The sequence below is a fragment of the Urocitellus parryii genome, chromosome 9, assembly GCF_045843805.1.
Source record: "Urocitellus parryii isolate mUroPar1 chromosome 9, mUroPar1.hap1, whole genome shotgun sequence".
NCBI lineage: Eukaryota > Metazoa > Chordata > Mammalia > Rodentia > Sciuridae > Urocitellus > Urocitellus parryii.
In genome coordinates this window covers 5,176,380-5,189,506 of record NC_135539.1, presented here as the reverse complement: position 1 = coordinate 5,189,506, position 13,127 = coordinate 5,176,380, and the positions used below count along the sequence as shown (strand labels likewise).

General features: G+C 43.7%; 1 protein-coding gene across 2 annotated transcripts in view; it reads left to right on the top strand.

Moving 5' to 3' along the window:
* Ubn1 (ubinuclein 1) overlaps positions 1-13,127 on the top strand; it is a 30,838-nt gene that overhangs the window by 12,766 nt on the left and 4,945 nt on the right. For both annotated transcript variants that reach the window (XM_026385339.2, XM_026385338.2), the window contains exons 8-15: positions 5,282-5,352; positions 6,616-6,745; positions 6,896-7,014; positions 7,217-7,345; positions 7,527-7,670; positions 10,119-10,169; positions 10,268-10,310; positions 11,305-12,525. In XM_026385339.2, the coding sequence (XP_026241124.1) occupies positions 5,282-5,352; positions 6,616-6,745; positions 6,896-7,014; positions 7,217-7,345; positions 7,527-7,670; positions 10,119-10,169; positions 10,268-10,310; positions 11,305-12,525 (1,908 nt within the window). The remainder of the gene's footprint in view (positions 1-5,281; positions 5,353-6,615; positions 6,746-6,895; positions 7,015-7,216; positions 7,346-7,526; positions 7,671-10,118; positions 10,170-10,267; positions 10,311-11,304; positions 12,526-13,127) is intronic.

Genomic DNA, 13,127 nt, shown 5'->3' with positions numbered 1-13,127 from the left:
GTCAGGGATTCAGAGTGTATCTTAAATATGACATTGAGGTGGAAGGAGCTGAACCTGAACTTGGCATGTTTGAGTGTACTGTCCTGTATTTGCTCTCAGAATTCATGTTAAAAAAATTACTTTGTTCTTTTCATTCCTATGGTTTGTAATCAAATTGTTTTATAGTTTCTGAACGTCTTGTTAAATAAGTAAGGACTATGTGATGGTAGCCAGTTGTTTTTTTAGAGAAAAGTCAAAATAGAATTCTTGGATATGTCCTCATTCCCACCATAGGTTGTGTTCTAGTGTGCTTACTTATTATTTCAATCTCTTGGGAAACACAGAGCACATCAAGTGGAACAAAATGCCGTAACCTGAAACAGCATGGGACTGTGATGCCAGAAAGCTCCCTTGGTGGATCCCCTGTCTGGCAAGCTTCCCTCTTGAGTGATTGCTCTTGGGCATGACAGACAAGGGTTCAGGATTCCGTAGGCAAGGTGGGCCTGGGTCCTAGAGATGCTGAACGTAGAGTTTGATATTCTGGTTTGAAAATACAGTGCTCAAGGGTGAAATTGACACTTCAATCTTCACCTGGCCCTGCTCCTGCATTAAGAAACTTTGGAAAATGGGGTGGGAAGTGTGTGGGGATTATCTATTACCCCACCAGTTGAAAAACAATTTCACTTTGCATATTCCTTTCTAGCTTCTGTATATGTTTTTATGCAGTTGTGATTATAGTTGTGAATAATTGTTTCATGATTTTTTTCACTTAATAAATATTATTATAAAGCCCTCATTATTTTTAATGGTTGCATTAAAAAGAAGGCTTATTATAGAAAGTTACTCCAGCAGGGCTCCTGCACTTGGGGCACCTGGAACCCCCACATGTGTACACAAATGCTCTGGACTGCAGGCCCTATTGAGAATTTGCTGGGAAAGGTAATCTTCCCAGGGAGAGAAGGCATTTGTACACAAAAACTGCATACAATTCCAAAAGTTGCATGTGGATATTTGGATCCTTAATAAGGAACTCTGTCCTGGATTTTGAAAGACATTGCGTTTTAAATTAATTTTAAATTAAATTTGATGTATATAACTATCATTAGCAGTGTTATGTGTTTCTCACTTTATTTTTCACTCCCCTTATTTTTCTTTTTTCCCCTTGTTTATTTTTATAATAAGTTGGTTAGATTTAAAATCTTGACCCTAGGTAATAATGTATCCATTTCTATTGCCTTTTTAAAAAGGACCTCAAAACTTTGACAGTTATTCATTTCTCCTGATTGTGGACTGGCTGGGTAGTTTCTCTTCTGATCCTGCTTGGTCTCACTCTTGGTTTTTTTTTTTTTTTAATACCCCTTTGATACTGGGGATTGAACCCAGGGTACTTTACAACTGAGCTACATCCCCAGTCCTTTTTCTTTTTTATTTTGAGATAGGGATGTCACTATGCTGCTGAGGGTCTCACTCAATTGTTGAAGATACCCTTGAACTCACAATCTTCCTGTGTCAGCTTTTCAAATTGTTGGGATTACAGGCCTGTGCCACCATGCCTGGCATGGCTCAGTCTTGCAGTGCATTCAGCTGGCAGGTTAACTGGGTGCTGGTAAATTAAATGGGTGCTGACCAGACCTCCCTTTCCTTTGGGCCTTTTATCTTGTGGAAGTGGAATTCTTAGGGCCATAAGATCTGGCTTTTACAGGTTATATGTGTCACACTGCTTCTGCCACACTCTTGGTCAAAGTGAGTCATAAGAGCAGCCAAGATTAAAGGGTTGGGGAGCCTAGGGCCTGCTCTCTGGGGGGCATTTCTCCATGGGAGCAATCTGTGCTCCTGTTTGCAATCTTCCACAGTGCATAGTAGATTCTACTCTGATGTGTAGTGATCTCTTAGGGAAAAACACACTCTTTATAGAAAGCAAAAAGTAGATTTACTTTCTAAGTGAGAAACTTAAAAAAAAATATTGAAAACTTACGTACACCAAGAGAGATGCCTTAATTGATGTCCATGTTATATTCACTGTTTTCTCGTGTTAGCTTATTTCTCATTTTCTATTCATTTGTACATTTTGGATCCAGGGAATATAGTGATTTGATGGTCTTGCCTTGTATTAACATGTTGATTACAGATGTCTTTTGTATAAATGGTTGGAACATACAGAGTGCTGAGAAAGCTCAACTTTGACACCCCGTCAGATTATTGTCTTGATATAGTTTGGCAACTATTCAGCCTGGTTCTTACATATGACCCAGGTCTTCTTTGGTCCTCTTTAGTTAGGCATTAAGTGGGAATGATACTAAGAACAGAAAGGAAACAGGTCCCGAGCACCCACACCTTTACCCTCCTACTGAGTTACAACCCTTGCATCCCCAGAAGTCCAGGGAGACAGGGACTTAAAGAGAATAAGGTAGGAAAAAAACCAGCTTGAACCAGGGGTGCTCTACTGTGACTAATCCTCATCCTGCATATAAATAAATAATATAACGGTCTATCAACAACAACAACAAAATTTTAAAAAGGCATTTGGAGGCTGGGCACAGTGACATGTGCTTATAGTCCAGCTAATTTGGGAGGCTGATGTAGGAAGATTACTTGAGGCCAAGAGTTTAGGGCAACATAGCAAGATAGAAAGACCCCCATCTGTTTAAAAAAAAAATATATATATATATATATCTTGGAACTGTTATAAGTCAGCATGACCAAAGTGTTTGCTTTAACCTCATTTCCTAGTTAATTTAGGATTGATTAATTTATACAATATCTCAGGGGCAAGGGACCTCACTTATTTCTGATAGACTATCAGATATCTATCCAGTTGCTTTTAATTAAATTTATTTAAAAATGCAGTGTTTGACTGATTAACTTCAATATGAAACCAGACCCTCTGAGGACAGTCTATGCAATTAAGACAGTTCAGAAGGAAAATCTTTTTAAAGACTATGTAGGCAGAAAACTTCTGAAGTATTGGAGAACAGGTTGATTGATACTGAAATATAAACTTTATTTAAAATAAAGACAAATTTTATTTAAAAGACTGTTGATGGGTTTGTCAAACAGCGGGGCATTTTAAAATACATGTTGAAGGAATTAGATTGAATTAATTGAGGATCTGGATCTTAGAACTAGCAGTAGTTGAATCAAAAGAATGCCTTAGTTTTTCTATTTTCTTAAACTAATGTTGTAATTGCAGTACCTTAAAAGTTCTAAGGTGAAATTCTGAATGCTGAAAGTGTAAGAAATTACACATGGTTGGTTTAAAAGCCATGCCTTTCTTTCTTCCATCATCCATCCATCCTTGTCACACCTTTCATCCAAGGCCTCTGGGCTGTCCTTCAACCAAGTCATCTTTAGAAACTTGAATTTTGCAGCTCTTCAGGTTAGTTTTGGTTAGACAGCATTAGGCTTTTCCTCATCTAGTTTGCCTTTCTATGGTGGTATCTGTTCATTCCTTTGTTCATCCATACATCCACTTCCCAATGTTTACTAAGTAAATATTATTTGATAGGCAGCTGTGAGGAATATATGGGCCAATGAGAGTTAGTTCTTGTCCTTCATGAGCATGTTATGTAAATGGATGATACCTATGCAGACAGTGGGCTGCAGCACAGAGCAGGATGAAACACTCTGCCATTTTTAGATGGCTGACTAGATGACTAGGTGGACAATCAGGAATCAAAAGAGAAACTCTTTGAGGGTACATAAGACTGGGACTGGAGGCTACAACGTTGGTCAACCTGTGGGGAAGGCAGGGCAGAGCTGAGGATGGGTGAGCAGCTGGTTGGTGGAATCCTCTAGAGTGTGGTAGGAGATGGGAGGCATAGTGGATGGCTGGGGCGCCCTGCATGCCATGAGAAGGAATTTGGGTTTGGGTCTAGAGTTGGTCAAAGCCACTGAAAGATTATGAAGGAAGGAATGGGAGGATTCAAGAAGGCTGGAGTGCAGATGTTAGAAGCAGGGAAGCAGGAGTCTGAGCAAAAGCTGGCAGGTCTAGTTTTAGGTAAGCTGTGAAGGGGTAATTGGAAATCCTAGTTCAGAGCTTAGAAGAGAGGGTACAGGGGTTTTGAGGTTTAGATTTTTTTTCTTAGTTGTAGTTGGACACAATATCTTTATTTATTCTTATGTGGTACTGAGGATCAAATCTAGTGCCTCACATGTGCAAGGCGGGTGCTCTACCACTGAGCTACAGCCCCAGCCCTAGAGGTTTAGATTTGAGGGACTTTCATGTGTGTATATTATTTTGAAGACATGAGGAGAAAAGAAATGATGGGAAGAAGTGAGTTCTAGGTAGAAACTTGGGAGTCCTTCAACAGGGAAGAGCTAGTGGGCAGACAGATGGAGTCAGGTTGGAAGGGCCCAGCAGGTGCAATTAGAGGAAGGTGGAAGGCTTGATCAGGATTTATCCCTTTCTCTCGACAGTCACCTTATCACCCGTTTGTCATTATTACATATCATGTCCGATTTCAAAAATTGTTATTTTGCCTACAACCTGAAAATCAGCATCCCTTTTGTTTAGATCACTGGGTCTCAGAGTTACATTTAAAGAGTTCTACTGATTGGGCTACTTTTAAAGAATACATATTCCTGAGTCTTGTCTCCAGAGATTGTGGTTTGATGGGTGGTTCCCACATGGAGCTACTTGTGAGGGCCATCTTCTCTGACCAAGGCATGGTTTGCCATTAGGATACTTTAGAGGTCTCCAGGCTGCTCTCCAGGTTATAAACTGTGTTCTCATGGAAAGCAAAAGAAGACAGTCTAGTAAATTCCTGTCATATCAGGCAATATGGCATGTCATTCCAGTGATCTGGATGATGGAGAATTTGTGTATACCCTAAGTAGAATAGAAGTTTCAAAAGATGATAATGACCTTAGGTGCTAAAGCTATACATTATTATTTTTATTGTTATTTTTGGTGGATAAAAGCTTTTATCTTATAGGTTTATTGAAGTTAATGTATGGAAATCTCAACTAACTGTGTAGTTTATGATAGAGTCTGGACACAGGAGTTAATAGAGTTGGCCTCTGACCAGATGCCTCAGGATTGCTTGTTTCTATGTGGCTTTGTTTTATGTGACTGCTGTTTTAAGTCCTGGGATGTACAGTTCAAGATGCTGCAGCATCTTTGAAAAAAATAAAGCATTGATCACAGGTGACCATAATCCGGGACTTGGGTAGACTCAGGAAAGTGTTGGGGAGGATTTTATTGACAGGTGCTTTTATGGAGCAGTGACTGGTGCCTGCGGGGGTATGTATGGGATGCGTGGGGAACAGGTTCTAATGGCTGTTACTGTCTGCTGTGAACCAGGCTGCCAGAGCTGCTGAGGGAGAGAGCAGACAGAAGTTCTTCACCCAGGATATGAATGGCATCCTACTAGAGTGAGTATCATCTGTCTGTCTGTCCATATCTGCTGTTACACGCCTGGGTTGGGCAGGCCAGGAGTGCATGGGAATATTGCTGACCAGCAATGAACTAGAGGACTTGGGTTAATATAGTTTTATTGATGTTGTTCATTAAATAAAACAGGGACGCTAAATACCTGTCTCCAAGAATGATAGATCTTACCAATCTTTAGCCAAAGGCTTTATTAGATACTATATATACAGTCCTGGACTTTTGGAAGAGGACTTCTTGTCAAGGGCGAGATGAGACTAGAGAGAAGGGGTTGCTTGCATGACCCTGAGAATCCAGAAGGTTGAGTGGTGGCCTCAGGGCCTGCTCTGTATTGGAGTGTTCCTCAGTATTTGTTCTCCTTTTCTTCTTTCTCTGCTCTCAATGCCAGAGTACCTCATTCCTGTCACATTTCTTCCAAACCTTGAAACCCCCGAATCATTGCACTGTATGAAATGGATTAAAAAGCAAAAACAAACAAACAAACGTAAATCTAAATGTACCTGGCCCTCAGGTTTGCAGCTTTTCTCTGGTTGCAGTTGCATTATGTAGCAGGAGAAGGTTATTGCTCAACAACTGAAAATTTTGCTAATATAAGAATAGTTGTCAAGACTTGGGAATGTTCTAGCAAATGGCCTTGCCCTGGCCAAGATCTGGACTGGCTACTTGGGTCAGGAATCATGGGCTACAAAGAGCACCTGAGGGTCAGAGTGGATGGGAGGTTTGTGTCAACAAGGAACCCACTTGAGCATGCCAAATATGGAAAGCTCAAGGCATTGAAGAGAATATTTTTCTGCTTATTCAGCTGGAGAAAGTGGAGGGGGTGAGGATTTCCTTGACCTCATAGTCTTGGAGAGAATTGGGAACTGGAAAAAAGAAACACTGCCAGAAAGTATTTCCTGTCAACCCCAAGTAACTCATTACTTCCCACTTGATAGCTTTTATGTCATATTTGTTTGTGAAATTTTGTACGTGGATCTTGTTCTCTTGGGCTCTGTTTTCTTGACTGCCTTTGACTTTGTCCTGTCCTTGACCTGAAAAGCCTTAACCCATTTTACCTAGCCAAGTTTGGGAATTGTTTGTTGATTGCCAAAGATTTGTTGCCTTGGCCACTCAGTTGCAGTGTGGCCCAACAGGATGAGGTTGGACCTGCTTTTGGCCCCTAGCTGGCCTCACCATGTAGGCGGATCTAGTGAAGAGAGATGCTGCAGTGAGCTGCAGGCCGTTGATGACTCTGTTCTGTTCTTCAGCATAGAGGTGCAAACTCGGGAGCTGAGTAGCCAGATCCGTTCTGGGGTATATGCCTATCTCTCTTCATTCCTGCCCTGCAGCAAGGACGCTCTGGTTAAACGTGCTCGAAAACTTCACCTCTATGAACAGGTGTGTGGTTTTGGGGCCCAGCTGAGGGGTGGCTACTCAGTACAGAGCCCTATCTGTAGCTGCACTGCTTCCTTTTGATTACCCTGTCATGTCTCCTTGGTGTAAGTCTGGTGTGTGAACAAGACTTGTGCTGTGTCCTGCTCTCTGCAGGGTGGGCGCCTGAAGGAGCCTCTCCAGAAGCTCAAGGAAGCCATTGGCAGGGCAATGCCTGAGCAGGTGGCCAAGTACCAGGATGAGTGCCAGGCACACACGCAAGCAAAGGTCGCTAAGTAAGTGTCTCTTTGCCCTAGTGCACCATTATCCTGTTGTCTCTTCTCTTCACACCTCTCAGTATTTACTTTCATTTCAAACCAGACTCTTGGCTCTTCAGCATTTTCATGTCTGATCTTAGAAGTCCCAATTAAGTAGGGAGGAGGAGGAAGAGGCGAGGAGGAGGTCTTCAGAGTCCATTTCTTTCTCTTCTCTGTGTAGGATGCTGGAAGAGGAAAAAGACAAGGAGCAGAGAGAACGGATTTGTTCTGATGAGGAAGATGATGAAGAAAAGGGTGGCAGGAGGATAATGGGACCAAGGAAGAAATTCCAGTGGAATGATGAAATCAGGTGTGCCTAAGCTGGGACCTTGCCTCACTGGAGGGTTTGTGGGCCAGTTTCTGAGCATGTCCCCATACTGCTAGTGAAGGTTAGGATCATTTACTTTCATCAGAACAGCTGAAAGCACATGATTAACAGCTTGAAGAAGAGTTGGGTGGTTGCAAGTTTCTGATTTCTGCCTACTTCTCAGGGAACTGCTGTGCCAAGTGGTGAAGATCAAACTGGAAAGCCATGATCTGGAGAGGAACAAGGCCCAGGCATGGGAGGACTGCGTGAAGGCCTTTCTGGATGCAGAGGTCAAGCCTCTCTGGCCCAAAGGCTGGATGCAGGCCAGGTGAGGGTCAGTGTGATCAGACAGGAAAGGAGCCACTGTCCAATTGACTCAAATCTGATGTCACCTGAGTAATTTGGGGAGATAATAGAAGCTAGGAAAGATTGTTGTCAGTCTTGCGTAGAAGAGAGAAAGTTCCCTATGGGGTTTTGTCATTGTCATTCTTCACCCTTCTGTGGCTCAGGATTGGCTGCATGCTTCTTATGCCCTTTCCTGTTTTGACATAATGGCTCCTGCCAGAGGTTGAGAGATGGATTCATCTTGGGTGCTACTTTTTCTGGTTGCTCTTTGCAGTTTTGGGGATTGACCTGAACATACTAGGAAAGTGCTCTACTGCTGAGCTACATGTTATTTTGAGATAAGGTCTCACTAAGTTGCTAAGGCTGGCCTCAAACTTGCCATCTTCCTGCTGCCTCCTGGGTCGCTGGGGTCACAGGCATATACCACTACCCATCATGGGTGCTTCTTTTTGTGGTTTTTATTTTGGTTTTTGTTTTGATACTGGGGATTGAATTCAGGGATGCTTAACCACTGAGCCCTTTTTATTTATTTATTTTAAATTTTTTTTTAGCTGTATATGGACTCAATGCCTTTATTTGTTTTTATGTGGTGCTAGGATTGAACCCAATGCCTCACACTTGCAAAGTAAGTGCTCTACCACTGAGCTAAAACTCCAGTCCCCTTTTTATTCTTTGAGACAGAGTCTTGCTAAGTTGCTTAGGCCCTTACTCAGTTGCTGAGGCTGGCCTCGAACTTGTGATCCTCTTGCTTCAGCCTCCCATGTTGCTGGGATTACAGGTGTGTGCCACTGGGCCTGGCTTCGTGGGTACTTTTAAAAAATTTTTTTATTCTATTTTGTTTTATATATGCAGCAGAATGCATTATAATTCATATGTTGATAAAGCATAATTTTTCATATCTCTGGTTGTATACAAAGTATATTCACATCATTCATGTCTTCATATATGTATTTAGGGTAATGATATTCATCTCATTACACCTTCATTTCTACCTCCATACCCAGTCTCTTCCCCTCCCACACCTTTGCCCTATCTAGACTTTGTTTAACCTTCCCATGCTCTCCCTCCCAACCCCATTATAAATCAGCCTCCTTTTATCAGTGAAAACATTCGGCATTTGTTTTTTGGGGATTGGCTAAATTCACTTAGCATTATATACTCTAACTCCATCCATTTACCTGCAAATGCAATGATTTTATTCTCTTTTATTGCTGAGTAATATTCTATTGTGTATATATACCACATTTTCTTTATCCATCCATCTACTGAAAGCCATCTAGGTTGGTTCCACAGTTTAGCTATTGTGAATTGTGCTGCAATAAACATTGATGTAGCTGTGTCCCTGAAGTATGCTGTTTTTAAGTCCTTTGGGTATAGCCCGAGGAGTGGGATAGCTGGGTCAAAAGATGGTTCCATTCCCAGTTTTCCAAGGAATATCCATACTGCTTTCCATATTGGCCGCACCATTTTACAGTCCCACCAGCAAAGTATGAGTTTACCTTTTTCCCCACATCCTCGCCAACACTTATTGTTTCTGACTGGAGTGAGATAAAATCTTAGAGGAGTTTTGATTTGCATTCCTCTAATTGTTAGAGATGTTGAACATTTTTTCGTATATTTGTTGATTGATTATATATCCTCTTCTGAGAAATGTCTGTTCAGTTCCTTGGCCCACTTATTGATTTTTTTTTTTTTTTTTTTTGGTGTTTAGCTCTTTGAGTTCTTTATATACCCTAGAGATAAATGCTCTATCTGATGTGCAAGTGGCAAAAATTTGCTCCCAAGATGTAGGCTCTCTACTCACCTCACTGATTGTTTCTTTTGCTGAGAAGCAGCTTTTTAGTTTGAATCCATCCATGGGTGCTTCTTAATGGTCCTCAAAAGTCTCATTTTCAAGTAGCAGGACCGTCATCTTCCTGGAGCTAAATACCAGGCTTCTGTTGAAGAGGTCACTTCCCACAAATGGAGTATGTCTGCTGTACACAGGGCAGGGAAAGTTAGCTAGGGCTGATTTTCTGTGTTGGGCCCTATTTATTTGTAATTTGCACAAATCATAAAGCCTTGGGAATTGTTCTGTTCTTATAGGTTGGACTTGTATGAAGAAATTTGTTTTGAGTTTCACCCCACATTTTCTTCTTGGCTGTGTCAAGGATAGGCAGTAAGGAAAGTGCTTCTGCCTAGGAGAAGGTGGCCATGAGGTCAGGGACAGAGCCATAGTCTTTTTTTATAAAGTCCATACTCTTGGCTTTTGATGGGCTTTTGAAAGGCTTCCATCCCACCAGGGTGGCTGCTTTGGACTCTCAATAGGAATTCAGCTCACCAGTCAACTGGATTTAAGAGCAGCCACCAAGTACCAGAGTTGCTAGAAAAGCTCTGGAAATAGAATGGTGGTGTCTAGGGTGAACAGAATGCCATGTTCTGTTTCTTTCAGGACTCTGTTTAAGGAGAGTCGACGAGGCCATGGACACCTGACATCAATTTTGTGAGTGTCTTGGCGTTTTTCATTTCTCAGAACACTGTTGTTTTATCTCTTTCTGTGGATCTCCTCTGAACCTTCCCTGTGTTTATTTCTTTGAACAGAGCCAAGAAGAAAGTAATGGCCCCTTCTAAAATCAAGGTGAAGGTGAGTCAGCTTGCTCAGGTCATATGCTGGCTGTCCTTTTCTCCCTGCAAGCAGTGCCCAGGAAACTTCTTAAATGACCATGGCAGCTGTTGAGTTTCACTGGTCTAGGGGAATAGCTATTCTTGAACCAGGGCAGAGACCTGCATGGGCCATTTAATCCTCCTGCCCCAGGCTCAAGTCTATAAAACAGTACCTAGCTGGCCCAGTTTCTGGGGTTGTTGTGGGGTAGGTGGGATCTTTGGAAGTCCTCTGAGGAGTGAGGCACCCCTGCAGTTGTGAAGGTCGTACGCCAAGATACACTCCTGGCCAAGTGCAGTGTAGCCTGGAGCAACAGCAGAAAGGAGAGGCGACTGTTGGGCTGCCTGCCAGAGTGCAAGAGCTGCAGAGACCTCTCAGTGTAGAGAACATTGCTACTTGCCATATTCTTACCAGTTCCTAAGACTTGGTGGTCTCCTTAGCCATACCTAAAGAGATCGTGAGAATAAGTTGTGCCAGCCATATGTTCCTGAGTATCTGCCAAGCTTCTACAGTGTCTGAGACATACTGTGATAAGTATCAGAGGTGCAGGAGTGACAGGATAGATTCCTTTCCTAGTCCCATAAGGACCGAGGAGAGATGGGTGCTGGGAGAAATCAAAGAGAAAAGAAAGCTAATTTAAGATAGTTCTTATGCCATGTGTCAGTCTGCAGCAAGGAACACTTCAAGACAGTGTGAATGCCACTAGGCAGTGTGTCTTCTTGCATAGGTCTTGTACTTTTCAGAAACAGAAAAGAGAAGTTTCCCTGTGACTGGGCATGTCCTTAGCCACAAAGCATAACATATACCAAAAGGTGCCTAAGACAAGGCAGGCTTGACATCTGCTCTGTCCACACCTTGTTTTGTAATTATACAGGAATCTCAGATCTTTGAGTTGTTCCCATTTATGTCCTCACAACAGGCCAGCGCTGGCATCTTTGGACATTTCTAAACAGTCATCATTTCTGTTTTCATTTAGGAGTCTTCTGCTAAGCCTGATAAAAAGGCTTCCGTCCCATCAGGACAAATGGCTGGCTCCACTGCTTTGCCATCGGAACACCAGGGAGGAGGCCTGAACATTGGGTCCACGAGTAGGGAGCCCCCATCCCAGGTGTCTGGTGGCCTCACTAACCCTGCTCCTGTCAACCTGGAGGACTCATTGGATGAAGACTTGGGCCATGATCCAGCCTCCTCGATGGAAGCCGTGTCCAAGGAGCTGGCCGTGTTGAATAGCAGAGTGGCTGGGAGCTCTGAGTTCACAATGGCTGCACCCTCCAAAGCACCAGCAGAAAAAGTCACAGGTGTTTTGTGTGCAGAAGAGAAAAGGAACTTTGTGAAACCCAACCCCTCTGCACCACCACCCGCTAGCACACTGCAGTCACCCCTAAATTTTCTGGCTGAACAGGCTCTAGCACTGGGGCAATCCTCTCAGGAGAAAAAACCAGAGAGTTCTGGCTACAAAGAGCTGTCCTGTCAGGCTCCCCTCAGCAAGGGCCTGCCAGAAGTACACCAGTCCAAAGCAAAGCACCACAGCTTGCCACGGACGTCTCATGGACCCCAGGCGGCAGCTCCAGTACCTGGCCCCCAAGTCAAAGTCTTTCATGCAGGCACTCAGCAGCAGAAAAATTTCACGCCCCCAGCTCCATTTGTCAGTAAACTCCAAGGCCCAAAGGCTTCCTCCCCACAGTGTCATCGTTCCCTTGTGCAGCTAGTGAAGACAGCAGCCAAAGGCCAGAGCTTCCATCCCCCCACACCAACCTCCTCTGGAGGCTCACCATCTTCCAGTGGCAGCTCTCATAAGACCCCAGCCTCGTCCTCTACTGCCCTGAGCCACCCAGCAAAACAGCACCCAGCCAACTCTGCGGGGCCATCTTATAAGAATAATCCATTTGCTGGCTCTATCTCCAAACATGGGGTTTCTTCTGGCAGCTCTTCCTCTGGAGGAACCCGAGTGCAGAGCTCTGCTTCTGGGACCCTGCTCCCCAGCATACAGCCTCCTTCCACAGGACAGTCCACCAGCCAGCCTGTCCCAAGCTCGACAGTGAAGAAACCACCTGTTTCCCAGAAGCTGACCCTGGTAGCCCCTCCTGGTGGTCCAAATGGAGATTCCGGTGGTGGTACCCAGGGAGTGGCAAAGTTACTGACCTCCTCCCTGAAGCCCGCCACAGTTAGTAGTGTGACATCATCTACCTCCTTGCCAGTGAGTATCCCAGCATGCAGCCTGTCCCACCCCTGGGGACTCAGGGACAAGGCCACTTGCCTTGCCCTGAGTGGAGAATGTGATCTGAAGCTGAAGGTCAGGTGGGAATAGTGAGCTCATACTCTGGATGGAGAACTGAGCTTCCTGCTCAGTCTTCCCTTTTCTGGGAGTAGGAAGGCCCAGGATAACCTGCCTGTCTTCTTAGGAGGGTGAGTGGAGCAAAAACAGCTGTCAGTATTGTGCCTGTAGAGAGGCTGGGTCTGCACCTGCACAATGAGCCACAGAACTTCCCTCCTTCCACCTCTGACCTGTGTATCTCTCCAGAAAATGCCTTCATCTGTCAGGTGCTAAGGCTTTCATGCCCTGGAAATAGCAGTACCTTCTGAGAACGATTCTCTGATTGGTTTTGAAGGAATCTGCAGGTCAGAGGTGATTTATCAGAATTCAGCAGCTAGTGAATGCTGAGGGTGGGAGATAATTATAAGAAGTTTGGGTACAGCTTGGGGAGATGGGGACTGAATCTAAGGACTTACACTTAGTAGGCAAGTGCTATGCCACTAAGCTACATCCTCAGTCTTCCTATTTCTTTTTAAAAACAAAGA